This window comes from Ambystoma mexicanum, chromosome 9, assembly GCF_040938575.1.
Source record: "Ambystoma mexicanum isolate Mex_15411 chromosome 9, UKY_AmexF1_1, whole genome shotgun sequence".
NCBI lineage: Eukaryota > Metazoa > Chordata > Amphibia > Caudata > Ambystomatidae > Ambystoma > Ambystoma mexicanum.
The window spans coordinates 1,008,537,590-1,008,554,671 of NC_090931.1; the positions used below are offsets into that span (position 1 = coordinate 1,008,537,590).

Consider the following 17,082-nt stretch of genomic DNA (forward strand, 5'->3'; position numbering starts at 1 on the left):
ATTCCCATTGAGTCCAACGGGACGCGAATGGGAATGGGGAGTAATTTTTTCAGGCGCCCGGCAGTGGGGAATTACCAGGACTGCCAGGGCTGTAATGCCCTGGTAAGTCCCCATTGCTGGGCGCTGGAAAAAAAATGACTCTGGCGGCAGCTGTGATGTTTTTACCGGCACGGCTACTGCTGGCATAATAATGAGGCCCATTGTCACCAAATCCTGTTTCAGCATTTGCTATATAAAATGATTTCTTTTAATGTAAATGAGCAGCGTATGATTGCATCAAGCAGGAATCTTCAGTTGTGTTGTCCACTGGCAGAATGGGGTTTGACAAATGCACACTAGGGAGCGCTTCTCTTCCCTACGGTAGTTTCATAATTGAAAGGAGTTAGGGGAACTGATTAGAATCTGCTCTTCTGTGGCTTCTGATCACGCTGGGCTTCCAGCAGCCTCGTGCTTCTCTTTTAAATGCTTGCAGCCTTATTTCCAAGAATAGCCTGATGCCATTTTGTTTTGCTCAAGTAGGTTGAGCAGGATCCTGGGAAAACCAGCATGATGCCACGTTCTGAAAAAGAGCAGGATGGTAACAGAAGGGTACATGCCTTTATGTTTAGGTCATAGTTGGCTCTCTATGCCTAGTGTGTTTTTTTTAGTTAGCATTGCGTGCATATACCTATCCTGTCAAATGTCTAGTGTGCATGGCTTGTGGTTTCATAAGCATTCTTGTACAGTTCTGCTTATGTATAAGTGCTATACGTTGAGTGTTTGTAAATTATAGCACCTCTTTAAATTACTGTGCTGTATTTACCAGGTGTTTTTTTTATATAGTTCTATATGTGGCTATTAATTAAAATCATTGCAATGCATGTGTTATAGAATAGACACTATATTAAATGTATTATACAGTTACAGATCACATTAGCACGTAGTGATACAGCTTACCGTATCATGACAGTCCTTATTTGTATAGTTGTAATATGTTTCCTAGGGGACATATTAATAAAAACAATAAAGAAAACATGTAATAAGTTGAATAGAAACATGTTGATTTGAGGGGAAGCTTAACTCCATTTCACGCTTATGTTCAAAACCTTAAACCCCAAACAGGGGTAACGTGAGAAAAATGCAAATGCCACCAAAAAAAATGTCGTGCATATTAATAAACACTTAAAACACATGTGGCGGTGGCATTAAGATGCATGGCTTCTGTTTGCACGTGCACATGTCTGCTAGCGCCATGCATACATAGGACGTTCACAGACCCCTTCTCTGATGCAGGGAGATACTGTGTGGAAATTGCAGAAGTCTCTCAGACACTTGAGGGTCACCTAATGGCCCCAAGTGTGTGGAGGAGGTTACGGACTATACCCACCTAAACAGGACGCTGTGACCCACTCCTCAATGGTTGGTTTTGAGGAGGCTTGTTGTCAAATGCGGTCATCTTATCCAAAAGACATTGCCTGTCTATGCGGCTGTTCAGTCTGGGGATGGAGCTCCGGCCCCTCTCCCACAGACAGGCACATGGTGTATGGTATTCACTCCATTGATTTTTTTAGAACCGTTGGACAGGGGAGTTGCTAGGTCTGGAAAAGACCCGGGGCTAAGCTGATGTCGGAATTGTTGGGACTGGGGGCTAGCTAGTCTTTTGGCTGTAGCTCCTGAGATTCTATCCGGGGCTACAACCAAAGGATCAGGGGCTATAGCCCCCTTAGCCCCCCCCCCTAGCAACACCCCTGCCGTTGGACATAAATGCACCCTCGCACACAGGTGGGGTCCGCCTCTTTGCCCATGCTTTTTTTTAACGGGAGTATGCACTGGAGGAGAGTGGATTATATGCAAAATCGGGAATGGACACTTTTAAATGTGTGCTCAGAGCTACAATGGGCAGCAATTTGGACGCGCTTGCAGTCCTTTCTTAGGGCAAATTACCTGCGCTCTGGATAGAGGGGCCACCATTTTGTCAAAGCGATCCTACATCTAACAGACACGTGACCATTCACAGAAAACAAACAGAATAAATCAGCACGTGACTTAGTGTTTAATCTAATGACACAGTTCACGGTTATTTTCAAATTGTGAAAGGTTCCAAAGAGTTATCATAGGCAAACCCGATATATGTGCGTGTATTCTCATTTTCCATCATGACGTTTGTTGTTTACTATTCCAGCATACGTTAAGGCTTGTGACTCTAATGCAGCTTTAATAAATACCGTTGTGGGTGTTCTGACACATATCAAGTTAAACGTGTGTGTAACATTTCCACCATTTAGTAATGTTTCCAAAGCAGCAATTATGAAAAGGCAGCCGTCTGCTAGCTCACAGTTGTTCAAGAAATGGAATAACCTGAAAAAATGCCAATGCGTGCTTTGTAACATCCCAGTTCAGAAAAAAATGAAACATATAGAGATAGAGCGAAGCAAACAGTTCAGCAACATGCGCCATGTTGGCTTCAATATCACAAAAAAGCATCTGTTTGGCGCCCACCCAATTAGCGGTGCTACATTTTCAGTCAGAGCTATAACCCTGTTGCTCAGCACAGCTCACTCCTTCAATGGGAATGCAGCATCCACCATCTTTGGCTCATTTTATGTATCTTCATCTGATGGGTCCCAGGAATCTTATCCTTATTTCTCACTGTGGCTTTCTGACCCATGCCGAGATCAGCGGGGAAGCAATTTACAGGAAGAAATGTAGCATACAGATACAGCTCGCTTCCAAAGTTGTTGGGGACTTGTGGAAGTTCAAATAGTCGTACATACGAATGAAAGTATAATTCTGTAGTGATTTCCTCCAACAGACACCCAGAACTATATCATCCAGTGTAACATGTGCATTGTGTTACTAAGAAACAGCCGTTGATGTGATGCTTGCTAAGCAATCTCTCACTGCCTGCAGTGGCTGAGGTTCCGTGAAGCGTGATTAAGAGATGCTCTTGTTTTGCAGGTTCGACGAGTGCCAGGCTCCAGTGGCCATCTCCACAAGACTGAGGACGGTGACTGGGAGTGGAGTGACGATGAGATGGACGAAAAAATCGAGGAACTCAAAGAAGAGTTTTCACAAGAACAGGTATATTGATTTCAAGTTGGTGTTTATTAAGCAATTAACTCTATTTCTGGACCATGCAAAGCGACTCCAACAAAAACAAGTATCTTCTTAGATGTGACAGTCAGAAATATGTACGTGACCTTATTCAAAAGGTGACCTGCCCCTTTGTTAACAACTGTACCTCAGCACAAATGATGCACTGGCCAGCAACTTTGGGTATATTAGTGGCCTACAGATTAACAGGTCTCGAACATCCGTGTGGCTGCTGGGAGCACATTTTATTATGACAGCACTTTAAAGGGCCTATCATGGTAAAAAAAACAAAAATAATGACTTTGCAGACTTGTTTGAGGAATAGAACCTGAAGCTGGAAAGCAGTGGTTCCCGAATTAAGGAAATTCAGAGAAGGGTACAAAACCGCTTCTGTAAATTTTGCTTTTACAGAACCTCTTCCAAACAAACACAGGCTGAAGTTTTACTTTTTGACACATCTTCATGTCGATGTGGATGCAATATTTAAATGTAAAATGAAGGCCCTTCCAGTCACACCCGAGCTCGGTTAAAGTAGTAGTAGTCCCAATATTAGTCCTCAGGGCAAATACAGGAGCATCTGCCCCTATTCGATAAACACACTGTGATGTGTTTTGTAACGTTTGCAGTATTTTATCACACAAGAAAAGGAGATATTATTATTATTATTATTATTATTATTATTATTATTATTATTATTATTATTATTATTATTATTATTATTATTATTATTATCAGATTGTATTTATTGAGCTCTGACCTGGATTTGAGAAGCACTGACATGCTTTACAGTTATAGGGGGGAGACCCAGGCGAGGGGAGTAGAGAAAAAGGGAGGGTGGAGCTAACAACAGGGGTGGGGGGCTTAGCAATGATTGCATCTCATTCACATCTATTTGTTGAATCCATATATTTAGTTGCTTTGTAGCAAATGTGATTATTTATTTATTTGTTTGTTTTTGGTGTGCAGAAGAAACTTTTTCAGAGCTCCGCAAAGGGGAAGAGAGCAGACAGAAGGGGGGAGGGTAGACGAGGGAAGACCTGTGCGTAGATATAGGAATGCAAGCCCTCAAGCTGCTGTCTGGAAGCTCCAAGTGTGCAGAGGTGTGTCCCACAACAGTGCTGGTTGGTACGATCGCAATGTGAGTGCCATACATGTGGTAGGTGAACAGGTGATCTATTTTCCAGTTGAGCAGCAAGACTTAGACGTATGTCTTCAGTGTTGCGTGGTCTAACCATCACCAGGAGAAGGACATGCTAACATGTACAGCTGACCATAGTGCCTGGGGTTATGGTTTTGTATGTGGTTCAAAATGGCTCTTATTAAGTTGTCAATAAGCTCTGTGATCCAGGTGCAATGGGAAGTGCAGTTGACTGAAGGCAAGGATTAAAGTCACTGAGGCCTCCGTTTCCAGGGGGAGTGGGCGAGTTTAGGGCTCAACTGGTGGGAAAGAGGACCTAGGGAAAGATGTTGGAGTTCTTCGTTAAAGGGGCATATACAGGCAATACGCCTTCGGATATGCCTTCCTGAATAGGACACACTAGAGGTTATTCCTAAATGGGCAGAGAATAGGTTGGAGCCTGAAAGCATGTTTATGATGTTCCATTATTTTGGAAATGCTGCACCAAATCCTATAACACCTGTCTGAGTGGGCTAGAGCCTAGGTAAACTGAGGAATTTGATGCCAATGGATCACAGGTTCCTTGATAGAAAGGATGTCGTCAATTCTTTGGTGAGATAGGTAGTGCTGATCTGTCAACCATCTTTTTAAATCCTGCACAGTACATACACATGTTTGCTTTGCTCCTCAGGGAGCCTGTGGAGGGTTTTAGGCATGCCAGGGATGCAGAAAATACAGCCTCTCATATGCAAAGACACACGATTCTTTGTTAGTGTTTCATTCTTAGGATTGAACAACATATCACTAAAAAGAAAAAACATCCCAATTTTGAGACCATCCTAAACCAAAGTCGACATGTTTAACATAGGCAAGCAGATGTTTATAGTACAATTCTTGCTTATAGGATTGTGAACATCTAGATACACATTATTACACATGTTCCATACATTATCCAGCAAAGAACATTTTGTCAAACAGCCTAGTTAAATTTCCATCCCAGCAAACATATGTCTTGGGCATGTAGAATTCTCTTTCAGGACTGTGTGCAGAAGGATGCTTCCCTCAATTGAGCATTGTGCTTTGTGCTCCTGCCGTGCCCTTTCTGAGAAGCAAAACATGGTGATTTAAATGTGAGAACAAGACACGTTATTGGATGCAACCAATCAAAGGCCTCAAATCTTCTTAAAGATATGCCCCTCCTCCCTTTTAGTACATGATCATTTCCTGTTGTTTCGTGGGTTTTGCTAGGGTTTTAGAGATATTTGAGAATCCTTTTGAGCAGATTGGAGGAGTGTGTACTGTATATTGCTGACCCTCTATGTAGTGTCTTGCTGTGCAGTGTGTTTTTAATCCATTTCTCGGGTTCCCTTTGTCCAAGGGGCTGTTTAGTGTGTTATTGTCTTGCGTTAGTTTCCTTTATAAAAACAACTCTTGTCTTCTCTTCTTGTACCTTTCCTATTTTATAGAACTTGTAACAACAAAAAATGGGTTCACACTTATTTGTTACCTCAAACCACAAACAATACACTCTGTGTGTTTGCCATGCACTGTTTTATTGCATTGTGATATTTTGTTTATGGAATGTAACTGTAATTGTAGATTTTACTTAGTTGTAGTTGTGTATGTTGTGATTGTAAGATTGTTTTTTCTTCCTTTTTCCACTTGTAAGGGTACTTAGGGTTGCGCTGGCTCACACACACTTTTGGGTTCTCTGGTTCACACATTTATTGTTCCCTGCCTTTGTCACAGTTGGAAAGGTTCACCAATTGCACTGCTTGGGGTGGAAGCGGAAGAAGACTGCAGGTGGGGATATGAGGAGGAACTGTATCCCCCTTCATAGGAGGAGATGGATTCCCTTATGATTGATGAGGACGGCGATCCTCATTCTGTTTGCGGGTGCCGGTTCGCATACCCACACCACAGAGCACTGATGAAGCAACAAGGCAGTGGGGGAGGCAGACGCATTAGGAGATACCTTAGGAATCAGATACAAGCACAGAGTCAGGGGAGGGAGGCTTTCATGCAGATGCTTCAAAAGGTGGACTCTGACTGGTGTGTCACATACCACTATTGTTCATCTCTGCTCCTCCCACGCTGCAATATGAGGTAAGAGTGAATCTCTGACAAGCTTCCCTCAGATATTATCAGAACCACCCACTCTTCCTCTTAGGTGTCACCCAATGGAACATGTCTGAAGCTTTCACTTCAAAAGACAGATACTGACTGGTGTGTCACCCAAATCTCTGTTTCAGTGTCACAGCAAAGACAGCTGAGCATGACTCCCCTATAATCTACCATTAGGGTTTCCTGGCTCCTCCTGCGCCTCCTCCAAGGTAGCACCCAATGGCACATGTCTTGACAACTCACCTCAAGAGATGGGCACTTACTGGTGTGCCATCCCCTCCCTAAATCTCTCAGAATCCATCTCAGCAGAATCAGGGCACAGTGGTCGTTCCACAAACTGCCCTCAGGTGCTCCAGAACCTCCTGCTCCTTCTCCCTGATGTCACCTGATGGCTTGGATCACAGGGGCTCAATTTAAAAGAAGGACACTGACTGGTGTGTCACCTGTCTCTCCAACTCTCTGGTGATGGCAATTCAGCACCCCACACTGGTGTGTAAGCAATACAACCCTAAATCCCCCTCTACCCATATTCTTTCACTACCTCTCCCTACCCTTATTTTTACAACACTGTAAATATAGCAAAACATCTATAAATATCCCAAGCCTGCCTTCAACAATGAACTCATGTCCCTCCAAAAGCTGCCCAAATGGGAGCTTCAGCCACATGTGCTCCTTTAGAACATCTGGACTAACTTCAGACAAACTTTTCAAAAAGTGTGCTTGAGGTAGATCCTTAAGGAACCACTCAATATTCAGGTGATTCGGAAAGGTTAATCCAGGCTTAGTGCTGACATCCCCGCTATCCTTGCAATAGATTTCAGATGATGCTCATCACAGGTACCACGAATCAAGAGAAGGCAGGAGAGTAACCTGCTCACCACCTTCCCCTTCAGTGTCCTCTGACTTTGGGCTGAACAGCTTTTTGGAGCAGCATTATGGCTACTGTTACAGGATGAGTAATGGTGAAACCTCCTACTTGGCCTGTCCTCCTCTTCATGGATATGCACATTTAGGAGAATGTATATTAACCTTTTGTTTTCTCATTGTATTTTAATTCTCCACTGTATGATGAGAGTATTACTTCATGTTTTATTTAAATACATAAGCATATCAATAAAAACACTACAAATATGCAAGCATGTGTAATGCGAGACACACTTATATTGTGGATTCATAATGTTTTCTTACAAAACTTTCACAACTTAATATACATTAAAAAATTAAAAGGTACACATAATACATACACCACCGTTGCTTATACACTTACTGGTGTTCCATTTAGAAAAAACAGCAATGTGAACTTCTTTGCCAAAAAACAGCTTTTCATTCTGAAGCAACACATGCAAATATTTACCAACTACACATGCATAATGCAGATTAACCAATCACCATACAGAAACACCCTGCAGAACGTATTTTACAACAAACACAAGCATTGCTTTTACTGTGCACCACACCCAAATACAGAAATTGTACAACCACGCCTATTAACAATATTAAACACTTCAATGTAAAACAGTGACCAGTGCAGCTGCAAAGTAAGGACCCTTCACAAACATATATACATTTTTAATAACGATAACCACTAATTGTATTAATGTTAAACTTGTAAATTTCAAAATTCATACTTCCAAAAAATAATATATTACAATTTTATTGCAGACAATTTTAAAATGCCACCAACAACCACTCTTTTAGAGCATACAAAGGAGCCAGGTTAGCCAAGTAATTTTTATAAAATTGTCATTTACCAGAGCCTGCAGCTACAATTTTAAAAGTGAACACTGTAGACAATAAAAACTACATGTTTAGTTACTTATTTAATAATGAAATATAATAACAAATATAAACTCTAAATATAACTTTAGACAGTAGCGTACTATTCATTTTCTCTATGACTTAATATGCTTAATACCCTGCATAGCTTCAACAAGTGTGTACGCTAAATTCAGTTTTGTTTGAATTGCAAGATACAAAAATAAAGAATGTAGGCACGAGCGTACAATTCATAACACTATATACAAAATGCTAATACAAATATATGGAGTAGTATCAACTGTCCTTTCACTTATAATGTACTTATAACATGGCAGTGTGTACAGTAAACAGTATGACATTTTATACTTAACAAGTGCCCTTAAAATAATAATGTATATGTGTGTACTCTAAACAGTAAGAATAGCATACTACAACATGTACAGTTTATAAACTATACACTTAACATCATAACCATATTTAACCATATTTAAGTATACATAATGGTTGTGTACAGTAAAAATACATTTTATATTAACACATGTCATCATAATTATAATGTACAAATGTGTACGTTAAACAGTAGAAATAGCATAATACTCAATGTACAGCTTGTGAACTATACGCTTCATATCAAAAGGGCATTCATGTGTGCATAATGTCATTTCAAATTAACAACCTTAAATAATTACTCATGTGCGCTTAATGCAATGTTGGTAGCACTGCATACATGTCATATGCTTCACACCTTCAACAGGTGTATAGACCAAACTGCATTTTTTATAATCACCAGCGAGTTAATAGGCTTCATAGGCTCCAAAGATTTAACAAGAGTGTATGCTAAATTCAGTTATGTTTATAATGCTAGATTCAAATAAATACCAATGTAAGCACAGGCGTACTATTCATAACACTGTATAAAAATATATAGTAGTGTGAAATGTCTTTACAACTATAGCCTACCGGTGTGTACAGTAAACAGTACACAGTTTTCTATTTAACAAAGGTTCTTACAAAGTGTTCAACAAAGATAGCAGGCGCCCCTTTCTTGGAAGAACAAGCCATGATAACCTGTTCAGTGGTTGTTAACCACATTGAGAGTTTGCAGCCATCTGCTTTTTGCTCACTGTACCGTTCACAGATGGGAAATAACTATTTGCATGTCAGTCTTTGTCCCGCCCACATGGGCAGTCCAGCACCAAAATGCTATGGCAATTCCTCGCTGAAAAAGAGTACCAACAGCAACCCCATACACATGTTTCAGCCTTGTTGGGCATCATCAGTGAGGTGAAGCTGAGCCTCTCTAAGCACAGTGAGCAGGGAGTCCACGTCTGGTTACCCCCAGGTAACCTAGGGTGACCAACCCCAAGTTCCTTCAAAGAATTCAACAAAGGTAGCAGGCACCCCTCTCTCGGAAGAACAAGGCATGATAACCTGTTCAGTGGTTGTTAACCACATTGAGAGTTTGCAGCCATCTGCTTTTTGCTCAATTTACCTTTCACAGATGTGAAATATCCATTTGCATATAAGTCTTTGACCCGCCCACATGGGCAGGTCAGCACCAAAATGCTATGGCAATTCCTCTCTGAACAAAAGTACCAACAGCAACCCCATACACATGTTTCAGCCTTGTTAGGCATCATCAGTGAGGTGAAGCTGAGCTTCTCTAAGCACAGTGAGCAGTGAGTCCATGTCTGGTTGTCCCCAGGTAACCTAGGGTGACCAAACCCAAGTTCCTTCAAAGAATTCAACAAAGGTAGCAGGTGCCCCTCTCTCGGAAGAACAAGGCATGATAACCTGTTTAGTGGTTGTTAATCACATTGAGAGTTCACAGCCATCTGCTTTTTGCTCACTGTACCTTTCACAGATGGGAAATATCCATTTGCATATCAGTCTTTGTCCCGCCCACATGGGCAGTCCAGCACCGAAATGCTATTGCAATTCCTCTCTGAACAAGAGTACCAACAGCAACCCCATACATGTGTTTCAGCCTTGTTGGGCGTCATCAGTGAGGTGAAGCTGAGTGAAGCTGAGCCCCCCTAAGCACAGTGAGCAGGGAGTCCATGCCTGCTTGCCCCCAGGTAACCTAGGGTGACCAACCCCAAGTTCCTTCTTACAAAGTGTCTATGCTATACATTATAAATTGCATTATACATAATGCACAGCTTGTACACCATACGCTTCATATCATAAGTATATATTCATGTATACATGATGTTACTTAAAATAATATACCTTAAATAATTACTCATGTATGCTTAATGTAATGTTGGTAGTACTGCATACATGTGATACACTTTGCAGCTTTAACAGGCATATAGGCTAAACAGTGCATATAACATCATTAGCGTATATAAATAATATTACACTTGTATATTGTCTAATTTCCTTTGAACGTGTGTTAAAATTGTAAAATGTCTAGCAACAACTTCAACACGTGGGTATGTAAAACATCATCAATGTACAATTAACAAAATCTACCCACATTCAACATAATGTGCAGTTTTTAAAGTAATTCATTCAAAATCTTGTGATATGTCACAATGATTTTTTCACTTTGAACATTGCTTATTTTACACTAATTAATACATGTGCTAATGTTACTTTTGTTACTTTTATTACACTGTCATTAACACACCCGTATTGTATTATTATAACACCATTTCCCCTTTTCTTTATAGGCAAAACCTGGACATTAAGAGCAGACAACAACACAATTCCACCAAATATTGAAAAAAGAACATAAACATAATTCTAAATCTTATAAGTATCATGTATTAAAAATACAAATAAATACTTTGAAGTAAAAGTAGCAAAGTTAACAAAAGTAAAACCAAATTGTCTTTTGTCCAGTACATTTAAAATGCAACTGTGTTCTATTGCAGCACATTTAATAATAACAATTATAACAAAAGTAAAACACAATTTATGTTTCTCAAAAAACACAAATGTATTTTAAACATTAAAATGCAAACATCCATTACAAATAAAAAACAGGTCCTTTAATAAACAAATTGGCATTAGTTACTTAATTTCAGCTGGAAAATACAAACATAAAAAGAATGTGGTGAAAGAAAAAACAATTCTTCCACATAGGAACAAAAAAGGGAATGTAAAAGCAAAGATATCACTAGCCAACAGTAAGTTGCAATAAACATTCCCCCTGACGTCATTACAACTATAGCAACTATTGGTAATGTCACAGAAGAAGCAGTCAAAGATACATTTTTCTATGGAAACAATATTTATTGCATCGGTTGTCTTTCCTTCAGTATCCACAAGTCCTTCACAACATTTAAATCAAACAATTGAAAATAGTATTGTACTTTTCAATACTCCCAATGTTACCACTGAGGCTTCCTGTACCACACCTCATCAATTACATTCACCATGCGAAACACCTAAAGTCAACTATGTATTTCTGCAATACAATGTTCTCCTATTGAAATACACATTCAAACCTGCATTGCCTATTTTGTTGTCCTGTTACCAGTTCTAGCACCACTTCAATAGTTCAAAGTGCTGTTACACCAAATAAAACAAAAGAAACATCACACCATTTAATACTAAAGATACTACTATTCCAGCAGTGCAAAGTCCACAATCCCAAAAAAGAACACAGATACTTTCCCTATCACTACTACTAGTACTATATTAAAAGTACATACTGTCATTATAGAAGCTGCACAAACATATGTATTACCTACTCCTACTAGTACCCTTTCAACAATGTAAAATACATCAATTCAGCCAAAAGGACTGCATTGTAGCATTTCAACTACTGGTACTTATTTAACGTATACATCAGACAGTTCAACAATTAAATAAATATCACAATATAATGTCCCTACTATTTCCAGGAGTTAAAGCATTTCAAGTGCTGTTACTAGCAAAATGAAAAAGCAACATCAAAAAATATAACTACATCTAGAACAATTCCATTAGGCAAATGCAAATCTTGGGTTTGACACTGAACCAGATGATGTGCAAAATGTTACTCACATTAATTGCACCATCTACAAAGCAAAATGAAAAATATACCCTCAAAAATATAATTTAGGAAATCCACGAATGTTAGCACATATTGTTACAGCATCGTGGTCACTGTTGAAATGATGGCGTTACAGCCCATGATATTCCATCATGCATTCTTAGACTGTCTATTCCTGTTCTAGTTCTTTTCAAGATGGTACCCATGCTATCGGATCTTTACTTATTCAGCGTTTTTTCCCTGACCCGGCACATTGCAGCCCTTGCGAATACCCCAAGTAAAACGCTGTTCATCTGTTCCCCTACAGCGTATGTTTTATTCAAATGTTTATAAAAATAAAACAGCCAAACAAACTTCAATAAAAACAGTTCCATTGTTGCTAGTACAACTAATAAACACAATACTACAGGAAAACATACAGAAACTGTAACAGTAGAAAAAGGGTATGAAGCTGTACCTTCTAAAGTTCCCATAACATATCAAGTTGGTGATTCTGTGTCACCTCCAAATTTAGCAAGCATTGATCCAGAGTATGCTTATTCTTTTTTAGGCTGCTTAAAATGTGAAACAATAATTGCTGTAGGAGAAACAAATGCTGCTACTTGTCTGCAAAAATGTAAGTATCATCAATTAAAGCATACATTTAAAAAGTAAATATTTATAAAAAAACAGGGTTTTTACACTATAGCATACATGTAAAATAATGATTTGCAATTTTAAATGTGTAGTTTGTTGCCTATTCATAAATGTAGGTTGTTGATTTTTAATAATAATTAATGTATTCAATTTAAAGAAATGTATACTATTCATACATGTATTGGAGTAAAATAATTGTATATTTCCAAATTAAAATAACATTTCTTTACATAATTATAAATCCTGCCACAGAAAATGCATTTTAATTCTCTTAAAAACACATTTATGTATTTTACATACTAACTTATAATAGTGCATAGTTAAAATGATCTTCAATATAAAATTGAATACTACATATATTAACATATATTAAATATATCAACAATATATAACTATAAAATACACTCAAGTATGTTTTGTACATGTTCATGTTTACAACATGTAAAACATTCAATTCTAGCAAGTTAATATGACCAAAAACAAATTACATTGTGTAAATACAACATATGTACATTAATGTACTAAACTTTGATATAGTTATTAATATAGTTACTTAAAATACATATGAAAAATACTGTTGATTTATACAATTAAAATGTACCACATATCTGTATATGTGTAAACATTAATACAAAATACAAGAATCACAAATGCACTTCATTCCAATTTGAAAAAGTAGAAATCCATTAATATTAGCTTACTATATTTCATTGGGTAGAGAAATACATATGATAAATACTGTTGATTTATACAATTAAAATGTACCACATATCTGTATATGTGTAAACATTAATACAAAATACAAGAAACACAAATACACTTCATACCATTCAAAAAATAGAAATCCATTAATATTAGATTACTATATTTCATTAGCAAACTTTGCACACACATTTTAAAAACCTCAAAAGTTTCAGAATTAATATCACTGAGCTGCCATGCCTGATATTTATCCATAAAAGGTCTAAAGATATGCAATTCTTGTTTGTTACAAATTTACTAAAGTATTCAATTCTGGATGTTCTTAATTCATGACAACAAAGCAAGAGATGAAACAACATTTCCACTAAATAAACTTTTGTGCAATATCTACAACTAGATTTGCTTTCTATACTTCTAATGTTTAATATTTCATTGGTGGGTAGAACAATACATTCAAAACACATACAACTGTTCTTTATCTGTCTGCTGGGAAAATGTCTCAAACATGTCATCATTACTCCTGGTTCTTTGTGGTGCAACACCACAAGAACATACAACCTTGTGCCTAAGATAGCGTTCACAGTATTGCCCCAGTCTCTTAATTGTAAGATTTTCGTAACCTTTGGGGGCCTCATCAAGAGTAGTTCTGGAGAGACTCCTGCTGAGTGAAATACATCTAGGGTATCCTCATTCAACTCATAAATGAAGCCCTTATTTATTTTTCCTGTTATAAGATTACTACTCAACAGGCCATACGATGAATTGTCCCCATTTGTGTAAAATTTATGAGTCACGTTAAGTCTTTTCCATTAAATTATGCTCCAGATTGAGAATAATCCCAATTGGAATTGTATCACAGCATAGGTAACACTTTTTGGAATGTAGTATAGAACAGACCTCCAAACTAGGGCCTCATAAAGGTCAATTTCCCCGATTATCCAGTGTGAGACTCACCCGCTAGTCACCGGGGATCAGTCATCCAGTTGGCCAGGACACAGCCATCACTTTTGGATCCAGTTCCTGGGGGTGGACCAGTGTGGGAGGATCACCTGGATGAGGTGTCCTTGGGGAGTGCAAGTGGGTCACCGGAGGGTGAGGCGCAGTATCCCCTTCCCAATAACACCTTTTCCCCATCCTACCAGGTAGGATACCTAGGAACTCAACCCCCCTTTCCCAACATGAACACTTTTTCATGGACAGCTCACTGTGAGAGAAAGCGGACTAACACCAGAGCCTTATACCTGACAGTCCCAACACAAGAGTCAGGCAATTACTGATAATTACACACACCTGACTTCCATCACACTTCCCACATGGATAAAAGGCGGAGCACAAAAGCACACTCTGAGCAAGGCAAACCACACAATTAAGCAGCATTTCTGAATGGCACTTTAATACGAGGAGAAAGATGGCAAGATTAGAAAGGGTTGCAAGGAGGGAATTGTCCTTGGTCTTTTCAGATGAAGAAAACTACTTTCACATGACTTCAAGAATACAAAACATAAGACGGGGAATTAAAGTTGAAGAAAGGCTCATTGTGTGTCGAAGGTACCCGGGGCTCTCCTGCTTCGATAGCCGATGTGGGGAGGAGTGATTGCCGCTGCAGTGCTGTCCTTGGCTTCTACAACAAAGCCGATCCAGTAAAGTCAGCACAGCCGATGAGTCAGGGAGACTGATAGCAGACTGGTCTGTGTTAGAACCAATGTTTCAAGCAGCAACATTGTATGAAGAAATCTGCAAAGAACAGAGTGAAAGGCGTTTGTGTTGAGCAACTTGCATATAATTGAATATCCAAGCAGTGACTGAACTTTTGAAACCAAGGTAGATGCCATATTCAGAGTGTTCCGGCATCACGTGGGTGCTCATTTGAAGGTCCCTGTTAGGTATCCAACTGAGAGTGTAAAATTGTGAACTGTGAAATCGAAGTGGTCCTGCAATGGGTCATGCCAAACCATGTGCACATTCGAAAGTCTTCGATAGCTAATACAAACTGTAATCGGTCCGAGCCCAGCTGAGGGAGACTGTGTGAAAGGGATGTGAGTTCAGCTGAGGGAGATCTGGAGTGAGCCGTGAGTCACCTGAGAAAAGATATTGTATTAGCATCAGAGAAGAAGATCTGAGCCCAGCTGAGGGGGATCCGGGGTATACCGTGAGTCACCCAAGAAAAGATATTCGATAAGCAAGAAAAATATCTGAGCCCAGAAGAGGGGGATCAAAACTAAAGATTGTGGTAGAAAAGGGATCTGAGCCTGGCTGACGGGGATCCAAGGTCAAGAGAGAATCACTGACTTGAAGATTTGTACATCAGGCCCTCTAAATCAAGAGACTTTGATAACTTAAGAGACTTGGGCACAGAAGGTCCTGATGTTGGTAATGAAACTGTTTCCTCATGCCGAAGAAGCCAGAGAGTGTGCTATGCTCGAGTGAACAACCTTGTCCCATGCTGAAAACATGGGGAAGGGAGGCCAACAGCCTGAACCTCCTGACTAATAATTTTGTGACCACTTCTTTCTTTTTCATGAACATTTCCCCACACTATTTGCTAATTAGCAGTAAGGATTAGCAATATGTTTTTTAGTATAGGTCCTTTTATTTTGACGAGACCCCACTAGGACTGCTTTATTATTTTTTTATGGTCATAGCTCGCTCCAAACTTTAGATTTAGGTTTCGATAGGCGTTCATCACACCCTTGATTAAGTTCAATAAGCACCCTTGAACTGTGGTCACTTGTATTTGGCTTACTTTGATACCATGCCTTCCTTACACCAGCTAGAAAAGAACTCCAGTCCATAACACATTTCGGAATGATCTTAGCAAGATACAATCTAATGGTGGGTATCATAGAGAACTCTCCATGTCTCCTGTCAATGTATCGCAGTTGAATTGTGAGTTTACTAGCCTTGTCCCTCAGATAGTTTCTGTAGAAACCCTTCAATGGATTAGCTTTTATAGGGTAACCCAGATACATCCTGTTGGATTTTGTTTCCAGCTTTTCGTACCATCTAGATCCCAAACACATTTATTTTTATAGGACTTAGATTAACATAGTTTGAGAATAACAAGTTTTGCTGGATTGATTTTTAAGTTGTTATGAGACATAAATTGTTTGAAGTCACTGATCTCTCTGCAAGCCCACTGGGGTGAGATCAAATAGAACTAAATTCTCAGCATATGAAATCCATGCCATTCTAAACCACCGATCTTAGGTGGAACACAAGATGCTTCCTCGAGAGTCCCGCCGACATCAGCCACATATAAATTATAGAAAGTTGGATTATGCAAAATTGACTCAGACCATTAGAGTTTATTATTAGCCTTGCCAGTCATCCTTCAGAATCAATCATCATCCAGATCCGTGAGTCAGTATGCAAATAGACCAACATATTTAGGAGGCCTCCTGGGATCACTAGTTTATCTAATTTTTGCCATAAGTTACCTCTGTCCACACTATCAAAGGCCATAGAGAGGTCCACGGATGCTACGCAGAGCAAATTTATATTGGATTGCCATGCCTGCTCCTGCAAACTGTGCATTAGCAAGCCACTGCAATCCGTCCCCATAGAACTCCTAAATCCTATCTGGTGAAAATCCAAGATCTTATTTGCCACACACTAAACTTCAATATGCTCTAGCAGTATTGACAAAAAGATCTATGACTCAGCGTCCATCATTGCTATCAGCCTT

At 39.2% G+C, this 17,082-nt stretch overlaps 1 protein-coding gene across 2 annotated transcripts in view; it reads left to right on the plus strand.

The window, feature by feature from the left end:
• STK39 (serine/threonine kinase 39) overlaps positions 1 to 17,082 on the plus strand; it is a 2,038,823-nt gene that overhangs the window by 1,313,641 nt on the left and 708,100 nt on the right. Inside the window, exons 11-12 of one of the 2 annotated variants that reach the window (XM_069616262.1) lie at positions 520 to 588; positions 2,938 to 3,060. In XM_069616262.1, coding sequence (XP_069472363.1) covers positions 520 to 588; positions 2,938 to 3,060 — 192 coding nt within the window. The remainder of the gene's footprint in view (positions 1 to 519; positions 589 to 2,937; positions 3,061 to 17,082) is intronic. The other variant, XM_069616263.1, reaches the window with a different exon arrangement.